The sequence below is a fragment of the Nansenia antarctica genome, assembly GCF_963989245.1.
Source record: "Nansenia antarctica genome assembly, chromosome: 10".
Classification (NCBI taxonomy): domain Eukaryota; kingdom Metazoa; phylum Chordata; class Actinopteri; order Argentiniformes; family Microstomatidae; genus Nansenia; species Nansenia antarctica.
The window spans coordinates 1,714,765-1,724,764 of record NC_137680.1 but is presented as its reverse complement, the minus strand read 5'-3'; the positions used below and the strand labels follow the sequence as shown (position 1 = coordinate 1,724,764).

The following is a 10,000-nucleotide window of genomic DNA, read 5'->3' as shown; positions in this document are numbered from 1 at the left end:
GTGGTCTTTGTGGTTTTATCATGTTTCAACCTGTTATCTTTCAAAAGAAAATCAAATGGAGATGTGTGGAGATGTGGAAAAAGAGAGACAGAACAATCACAACATCTCACTGTAAAGGAAACACTGAAGACAACAGAGACTGAAAACAAAATGAATCACTAATCTAAACAAGGGGCCGCAAACACGAAAACTGTTCATTCAAGGCAGCAAAGCTGTCGATCACAAGAACACGCGTCACCACCACCACCACCACCACCACCAACACCACCACCACCACCACCACTACCACCATGGACACATAGCAGGTGTGGCTTACCTTGCAACTGGTTCTGCTCTTCTGGAGAGGGGGTGAGAGAGAAGAGCAACTTGTCAATCATGCAAAGCAGTGCATCGCCAGCGTGTCACTATCGACCAGGGACAGCGTGCGTGGCAGGTGAAACAAAAACACTGAAGCAGTGAGAGGCCATCTTAGGACAAAAGGTGTAGGGTCAACAAATAGTCTGGAGGCTTAAGTGCAATTTCAAGCAAGTGCAATGAGAGAAAATGTTACCGGTCAATTGATCTTACTTGCGTCAATTGACGTGGGGTTAAACTGGGAGTTGAGTTGAGTTTTAGGGTAGCTTAAAGCATTAGTAAGTCATGTGCGGGTTAGGGTTAGGCTATTGTTTTCAAAACAGCACATGGATAAGTTGAGCATGCATGCTGAAAGCGGCGTCTTGAAAGTCGTTACTAAATCACTGGCTTGGTTTCAATTTCTACTGAAGCGCTCGATCGATTGAGCTACAGCCTTGGTTGGTTCGTTTAATGGTTTCCAAATGTCTGTGTGCTGCTACATGTGCACGCCATCTGTAGTGTAGGGTACCTGAAAACCAAGCCAATGATGAGACAACCTAAAAAGCTACAACCCCCCCCCCCCCCCCGCCCCTGACCGAAGGAACAACCCCCTACCCCCCGCCACAAGGGGGCGCCCTCTCCCTGTGAACCGACAGTCCCTCCTCCTCCCACCTCCGTCTCCACTTACCAAGATATTTGGCCTTCTCCTCTCGCCTCTCCTTGGCGAGCTTCTGCCTGTCCTCTGACTTGGCTGCATCTGGGGGGGGGAAGGAGGGAGAGAAGGAGGGAGGGAGAGAAGGAGGGAGGGAAGGAGGGAGGGAGAGAAGGAGGGAGGGAGAGAAGGAGGGAGAGAAGGAGGGAGAGAAGGAGGGAGAGAAGGAGGGAGGGAAGGAGGGAGGGAGGGAGAGAAGGAGGGGGGGAAGGAGGGAGAGAAGGAGGGAGGGAGAGAAGGAGGGAGAGAAGGAGGGAGGGAAGGAGGGAGGGAAGGAGGGAGGGAAGGAGGGAGAGAAGGAGGGAGGGAAGGAGGGAGGGAAGGAGGGAGAGAAGGAGGGAGAGAAGGAGGGAGGGAAGGAGGGAGGGAAGGAGGGAGGGAAGGAGGGAGAGAAGGAGGGAGGGAAGGAGGGAGGGAAGGAGGGAGAGAAGGAGGGAGAGAAGGAGGGAGGGAGCAAGGGAGAGAAAAAGAGAGAGGACGGTGAATGAGAGAGATCATTGTGCAGAGAAGAGGGCCCAATCCAGCCCAACACATCTGCAAAGTGATAAAACACTGGAAACTGGCAGGAGGAACTGGCAACTCTAACAGGCTCTCTCTGATAGAGGCCTCTTGTATCTAACACAGGCCTTGAGGGATTCACACTTCACACACCCATTTCCGATGACTGAGTAAAGCAATGTGGAAAAACCCTGTTTAGGATTCACCCAAGCGCTTAGTTGATTAGTCACACCTTGCAAAGACTTGCCCTGATATCAGGGCTCATCATGAGTAAACAGGTAATTGAATTCAGTATTAATACACCTTCTTCTCCAGGACAAGGTGGTTCTATAAACAGGGTTCCATTACATTTGTGTCAAGTCAGCCATGAAGGCATTTTTCATCAAATGTTGCCATAGGAAATGCATACCACTAAAATGATTAGGGGAGTTAGCTGCCCTGGTTGCCACAAATGCCAAATAACTGTACACAGCAACACATTGTAATGTGGAACACATTATTTGACAAATGTATGACACATTATTTGACAAATCTCAAGGCATAAATAATACATAGATTCAAAGAGCGTTTTATTTCTATGGTTCTGAGCTATCAGCAGATAAAAACTATATATAGTATGAAGGTGCCTCCGGGTCACGTGCGCGTGTATATGTGGTCACGTGCGCGTGTATATGTGGTCACGTGCGCGTGTATATGTGGTCACGTGCGCGTGTATATGTGGTCACGTGCACGTGTATATGTGGTGACGTGCGCGTGTATATGTGTACTGCATTTCTAGAAGAGAGTGTTTACATATCTCCTCACACTGAGACATCTGGTGTCTGCATTTCATCCCCCCCAAGCACCTTTACCAAAACACTCTGCTGCACCGAGGGCAGAAAGATGGCGTCTTGTTCCTCCACACAACTCTGCAGTGCGTCACAAACGCTTTTTGTCAGTGTCTCATTTTCCTATGATTTAGAAAATAAAATTCAGACAGGTAAGAGGAATATTTCTTGCTTCTGAACATGGGGAATGTCAAAAATATGAAGGAGACTAGTGTGCACCGACAATAATATTGGCATTGCACTGCTGTGTGTGTGTGGAGGCCACCATCCTTATGCACGTGCGGCATGGCTTTTGTATGACTTCACACAGTCCTCGTCATCCCCGTCCACCAGAGTCCAAAGTATCATTGAATGACGTTATGTGTTATTAAATGATTACCAACACATTGAGTCAGTGATTCAAGATTACGCTAGATAAAAAACCCACCTTAATAATACGCTATGAAGTCAATCATACATAATCATACAGAGCTATTCTAGGCATACAGTACTCATAATAATAATAGCCTTATGTTCAAGTTCAATTGTACCAAGATTTCATGCCACATCTCTTCCTCCTTCCCCACACATACCATATGTTCTCCGTCCATATCAGAATTCATACCTCAGTAGATGCTACATGATACGATTCAAGCCGACAGAAGAACAGCCTCCCTAACAACCTCTGACCCACTTCGGCCTGTTTGATATTTATAGTGCTGTAAAAATATAAATGTACCAGGGGTGTGTGCAGTGCAGTGCAGCCTGTGACTTGATGAGTCACCCACACCAACCAGCCACAGACAGGAACAGAATCAGACTGACCCAGAAACACTGAAGCCTGTTTGGGTTCTGTTAACTCCTGAAACCTCTCCATTTTAAAATAGGAAACACATTGTTTTTCTTTTCTTAAACCACAACATTTGAGCTTTTTAAATCATAATACTGTTTTTTACTATTAGTTGAAAATTAAATGTTAAATGACTGGACTTTTTAAATAGGCACTACATTTGATAAACACTGTTATGTCTGTCTGTTTTTATTGTATGTATTAATGTATGCGACCTATGTGTGTTTTTAATGTGGAAACTGTATTCCTGAGCTGCACTTCTGCCTGTCAAAGGAGAATTTCTGTCACTGTGTGACACAATAAAGCTATCTGGAATCCCCGCTATCCCCCTGTACAGTTCTACTGTAAAAAAAAAAGAAAAAAGAAAAAGAAAAAAAAAGAAGGTGTATTAAAATAATTCTTACTTCTTCTGGCATTTTGACTGCCAATGGCCTCTGGCCCGAGCATAGATTACTTTTTCTTGCGATGACGTGATGGACAGATGATTCACTTACTTAGACAAATGTATTTGTTGTACGTCACTTTGGATAAAGGCGTCTGCTAAATGCCCAAAATGTAAATGTAAATGATGCAACCATTCTACACCTGTTTATTATATTTTCAGAAAAGTCAACAGAAGTGGTTTGCAGAGCTATTCTACATATTCAGCAAGTCCAATGGATATGAATGGACCCCTTCCAGAGCTGAAAATGTCCCATGGATATGTTTTGAGAGGGAAGGGGGGGCTGAATTGAAGCAGTGGGCCCCCTTCGATGGTGACAGTGACAGGGCATGGTACAACCCCTGGTCTTTAAAGACGGCCCTCCAAACACACAAATCCCTGACAACCTCCTGAGGGGTAAAGGGACGGAGGCCAACCGCCATCAACTGTCAAAGCAAAGTGCGAGAAGAAGTGCCAACGTTTAATTAAACCAGCCCATTATGTAGGCGGTGCTCCCGATTGAGACACAAGGGCTCACCGTTTCATTTCACTAATTAGGAGCTGCAGAGAGCTTCGTCCTCTTCCTCCCCCTCAGGATAAGATAAACCCACAGAAAGAAAGCATGTTCAGATTAAAAGAGTGGAAAAGCAACTCAAAGGTTCGCTCTTCTGCGAAAAGGTAAGCAGCGGTCATTTGGGGATTTGGGATCTGTCTCTGTAACGGACACAGAAACGCTTTGTTGAATATTAAAATGAGGGTCAATAAAATGTGCTACTTTATTTGATTGCTCTGGCATCCCATACTGTAGTAGTCTAATTGGGTTATGTAATCCTCTCAGGGAGCAGTCAGGGAAGCCTTGCGTGACGTTAGAATTATAAGGTTCTATCTCCATTTTTGTCAAAATGCCTGTGTGGTGTTATTTTTAAAATGTTTACATTTCTGAGTTAGTAATTCATCAAATACAAAGGTTCCATCTCACAAAACATAATGGAATGTAAAAACTTTGACGCTCAATATCTCTGAACTGCCCTAAACGGAGATAGAACCTTATCATTCTAAGCTCACGCTTGGTAGAACTCTGCCACCATAGGCCATGGGTGAACAGACCATGCCCACAGTCAAAGGATTAAACAACCAAAAATTAAGTGAGGAAAAAAAAAAAAGAAGCTTACCTACATTCACAAAAACTCCAAACACGTTTCTTAGCGTTTACCGGTACATGTGTTAGCCAGCACCCGAGGGCAGGACAAGAGGTGGCATTGTGGAAACGGACGTGACACAATAGCCAGGTCAAGCTAAATGCCCCCTTGGCATCACTCACTTGGGTGACTCACGTGTGCCCGGTCCGGGTCAGGCACCTCCGGGGCACCTTTAGGACCTTTAATACCGGACCGGAGGTGATTAAGAACCAGACTGGAGAGAGAGCCCTTTAGCGATTAGCATTCGCCGTGCTACTTATCAACATGGATCAAGTGCTCACATTTAAAGAGACATCTCCTCAGAAATTCAATTGTGGCTAAGTTACGTTATATAACCCCACAGCAACCCAATGATATGTTAACAGATTCTGTGGTGTGTAAAGTATAACCCACCAATAATGTACTGTCTGCCACAGGTCTATTTTGGATTTGAACAAGAACAAGGCCAATTGCCATGGTGTACAATTCCAACCCCTACCATGTGTGTTCAGAAAATAACATTGATGAAAGCATAGTACCAGTAAATGCACCAGGCCATACATACGAATAAAGAACATACTTTTTGGGGGTCGGGGGCTTGCTGACCCAGGGATGGGCGTGGCCGGGGAAGAAGAAGGTGCGTTGGAGATGATGTCAGGTTTGGTGGGGGTCCCGACTCTCTGCTCTGTGTCTTTCTTTGTGGGGGTGGTGTCCATTTTCTGGATAGTTTCTGTGTTGGGGGGGCTTGCCACCCCCTCAGGATCCTTCCTTGTGGGACTCGTCGTGTCCAGAGCTGGAGAGGGAGCTAGAGAGAAAGAGACAGAAGACAAAAGAGAGAAAATAAATGATGGAACGTCCAGTAACTCAACACAGCATGGAGATGGAGTTCAACCAGTCGGTCCTCATTCCAGTGTAGAAAGGGAGCAAGGCAGCAAGGTGGGTCTAAATGAAGCTCTATAGTGTGCATCTAGATCTAGATGAGAGAGAGAGAGAGACAGAGAGAAAGAGAGAGAGAGAGAGACAGAGAGAGAGAGAGAGACAGAGAGAGAGAGAGAGAGAGAGAGAGAGACAGAGATTCTCTGCATCTAGAGAAGTTGAGCTCTAAGAGGTTGAGTGAAGGTCTTCATTGAGACCCACTTCTCTATGGGGAGTTAGTAGCTCTTGATGCACAATGCTTTCAATCAGCTATTCATAGAAGTAATCAAAAAACATTAAGTGGGCATTGTGGTCTCTACTATACTACTACTACAGACTCTCAATGGCTGTACAAAGCAAAAGAAACACGTCAACTAAGCTCGGAAAATAGGCTTTTTACCCACACTGAAGCCAATGTATGGTTTGTCTAGTAGCACTCAATACAGATTTTAAGCCTCGAGTCTTCTGACTCTCTACCACACAATCCTCTCCTAAAATACTAATTTCTAGCCCTGCTGGCTGATGATTTATCGACAGTCGGCAGTGAGTTCCCTTCCTCCCTGGAAGAACAAAAACATAGTAATTGCCTCCCTGCCTGTTGATGATTCTACCGAGGAGGAACCAATTGATTTAGCGAGAAAGAAGAGAGAGAAAAGGCTGCCAGTGTTCTAAGATTCAATCTCGGCAGTAATCATCGCTTCCGGAGTTCCCTATGGCTACAGTTCTCTACGGCGTGCCAGCTCAAAATAGCTGTCGGTTCTTCTACTTTATGACAAAAGCAGCTATAACTCTTAGCCTCAAAGTGATGTTGTCAAAGAGAGAGGAGGAGGAGTTGGGACAGGGTTTTGGGACGACTGCTCTATGGGTGGGTCAGAGCAGTGTGTGACTCACACTTGGCAGACTAGGGTTTGACTCTCCGGCTCAAACATAACTTTGGCCAGGCTTTGGAGGCCTGGGGGGTGGGGGGGTTATTTGGCTTTGTCCGCTCAGCAACCGGCCCCCGACATTCCCTCTGAAACAGGGTTTCTACCACGCTGTCTTTGGGAGGGTAAACACTGGGGAAATGTGCTTTAAATTATTCATTCGTGCTTTAAAAACAACACTGAACAGAAGGCGGTGGATAGAAGATTTACTATACAAATAGTGTGCAATCCAACAGCATGCCTCCGTGTTCGTATTGCAGTCCAGCAGATGCCAGATTAATCCAATTTAATTCATGACATTATGACAGGAGATTCATTCAAATCCATCCATCCATGTATGTAATCCATGTATCCATAGTGAGAGCAACCTAAAAGAGAGACTCACACTAGACCTCCTCAATCCCGAACGCTGTCTTTTCTGGAACTGAGGCACCTGGCAGAACGAGGCCTGTACGAATGACACATTTATATACCAGTCTGGTTGGGGAGGTGTGGAAAATAAAAACAGGCAGTTCCAACCTGCTGTGTAGCTTAGCAGAGAGGAGAGAGAGAGAGAGGGTGACTGGGCATGCACCTGCCATGTCATTATTAAGGAGGACCGTGGCTGTAGTCTACTGAGAAACGTTCGGTTGATACCGTCACAACAGCCTACTGAGACTTAGACTGTCTGCAACCTTCTAGACAATCTCTTCTTATCTTCTACACACCGAGCTCTACAGCTTCACTCTGTTAGTGTAATTAGCAAACCTCATCGCAAACATCACCTGAACTCCCCCCCCTTCCGACATCAGGAACATTGATTCAATCTCCACATTCAAAACTCACCTCAAAACTCACTTGTTTACGCAGGCGTATGCCCGTTGATTTACTGTTCCCGTGTTGCTCTGCTGCTAGCTATGTATATACTGTATATTTCTCTGTATTTGAATTTTTTAACTGTTTTTTAAATTTGTTGTACGGCGACCTTGAGTGCCTTGAAAGGCGCCTTATAAAATGTATTATTATTATTATTATTATTATTAACTCAGCTCCAAAAAAAGCCATGTCATCCATTCAGGAATGAGAGCATTTCCCCACGCTGACCCTTAATTCAGACATAAGACGCCACAGGGTTGAGAGGTGAGACGCGAGGAGAGAACGCTGGCACGGAATGAGCTGAGGCCAGTCTATGAAGGCGCTCAGCTGAGACGAGACACTGGGGTCCCCTCTCAATGCCCGCCATTGTTAAATAAGCATTCTGCCAGCGTGGATGTGCACAGAGAGAGAGAGAGAGAGAGAGAGAGAGAGAGAGAGAGAGAGAGAGAGAGAGAGAGAGAGAGAGAGAGACAGAGTGAGAGAGAAAGAGAGAGAGAGAGCAAGAGAGAGAGAGAGAGAGAGAGAAAGAGAAAGAGAAAGAGAAAGAGAGAGAGAGAGAGAGAGAGAGAGAGAGAGAGAGAGAGAGAGAGAGAGAGAGAGACAGAGAGAGAGAGAGAGAGAGACAGAGGCCATTGTCGGGGCCTCTCTGCATGGCAACGGGATGACTGCCAAATACACTGCAGTGTCACAGACAGACAGACGCGAGTGAAGAAGGGAGAGACAGAGGAGAGAAAGAGAGAAACTGAGAGCATGAGAGAAATGCAGAAGATGGTCACTAGATATGTGGGTGGTGATTGTAACAACTTGGATGTGCACCAACAACAAAGCAACAGTTATGTGTGCAAAGTGAAACCAAAAAACATTAAAATGCAGAAGGCTCGTCGGTATATTATGAAGGATTGACATTATGATTATGTAGCTTCCCCATTTGAAAGCTGGGTTTGCCTAGTTCCAGGGAGTTTGAGATAGGACTAAAAATCCTATCTAAAGCTGAAAGGAATGGATGAGGTCATCCTCCTTCCCCACGACTGGGTTTCCTCCCCCCCCCCCTCTCTTCCATATGCTCCACTCCCACTGTGGGGGAAGATGTTATGTCATTCGCATGGGGACACTGAGCAGTCGGACATTATGTAATAATGATCAACCCAGCCCCTACGTCCTCCCTAGTCCCTAAGTCACTAACTTCAGACCATGAGAGACCATCAACATCACAATGGATCAAAACAGACTCAAAAAAGGAGCAGAAAGAGAGTGCCTCAATGGAGACTTTGTTAGCCACACTGCCACATAACTCAAGAAGATTGCAGATTTGTAACAAGCTGCCTCAGAGGGGAAAAAAAAGGCTTTAACCACTTCCATAATAGCTGCTCTGCAGCTTTTCATTTAAAGATTTAAAGACACACTCTTGCCACACTGCAGTTCATTCCAGTCTCACAGAAGGGAACACATTCAGTGAGCGTCATGAAAACCAGACAACACACCACCGCAACACCTGGGGGAAAGAGGAAAACAACCTTGTTTTCTCTCTTTATACACAGCTTGACACACACGGTGTGTACCATTCCCGGGAGGTAGGCTAGATACGACAAGAGGGTCCAAAGGTGAGAGCGCGTGCAGCCTTGACAGACAGCGTATTGTGTTCTTCTCATATCCTCCCGAGGGAGCCGAGTCACAGTCACCTGGGAGCTGGAGTCATAATGCAGTTGTGTGGCACGGCCGTGCTGAGGGGGGGACGGCTCAGACAATCAGTAGTAGATCTGCAGTGTCGATGACAAAGGATGTGACTCTGCAGGAAGATACCGGTGGCTAAGTGTGGTGGCTGCTCTGAATACAAATGTTACTCTCAACACTCCCAAGAAGAGAAAGAAGGAGAGGAGAGGAGAGGAGAGGGGAGGAGAGGAGAGGGGAGGAGAGGAGAGAGAGGGAGAGGAGAGGAGAGGAGAGGAGAGGAGAGGAGAGGAGAGGGGAGGAGAGGAGAGGAGAGGAGAGGAGGAGGGAGGGGAGAGGGAGAGGAGAGGAGAGGAGAGGAGAGGAGAAGGAGAGGAGAGGAGAGCTGTGAGTGGAGCTGCAGGGGAACGAGTTCAGTTGATTAAGATTCCAGTGTGTTGCAGACAGTGCAGTGGAAAGAAACGAGGGTCGTGATTTACGGGGTACTCCGGCTGCCTGCACTATCACACAGGGAACAGCGAAGGGACGGCTGATAGACAAGACCAGGAGATGCAGTGGAAATGAGGGAGCTCAAAAGAGCCTCAAAACTCTTTCATAAAAATCAGCATATTTTGACCAAATTGTCAATATAACAGTATCTACCAAGGCCCTAGGCCAGGTCTGACATCATCACCTAAGGCCAGTAACCCAGACAGCAAACAGGATCGGGGCACAGTCTAACCCTAAGTTCACATGTTGTGTTTTTTCCAAACTTCTGATGTGATATTTGCACAGATGTTTTTCCTAACATCTGTCATCGTTCTAATCCCTCTGGCCTCAGCGACTGAAGTCATCTGAGGGC

The 10,000-nt window shown here is 46.2% G+C and overlaps 1 protein-coding gene across 1 annotated transcript in view; it reads right to left on the bottom strand.

Moving 5' to 3' along the window:
- Positions 1-10,000, bottom strand: part of map7d1a (MAP7 domain containing 1a) — a gene marked incomplete at its 5' end in the record, with an annotated part of 55,676 nt that overhangs the window by 30,115 nt on the left and 15,561 nt on the right. Inside the window, one exon of the mRNA XM_080540486.1 lies at positions 1,022-1,090. Within this exon, the coding sequence (XP_080396612.1) occupies positions 1,022-1,090 (69 nt within the window). The remainder of the gene's footprint in view (positions 1-1,021; positions 1,091-10,000) is intronic.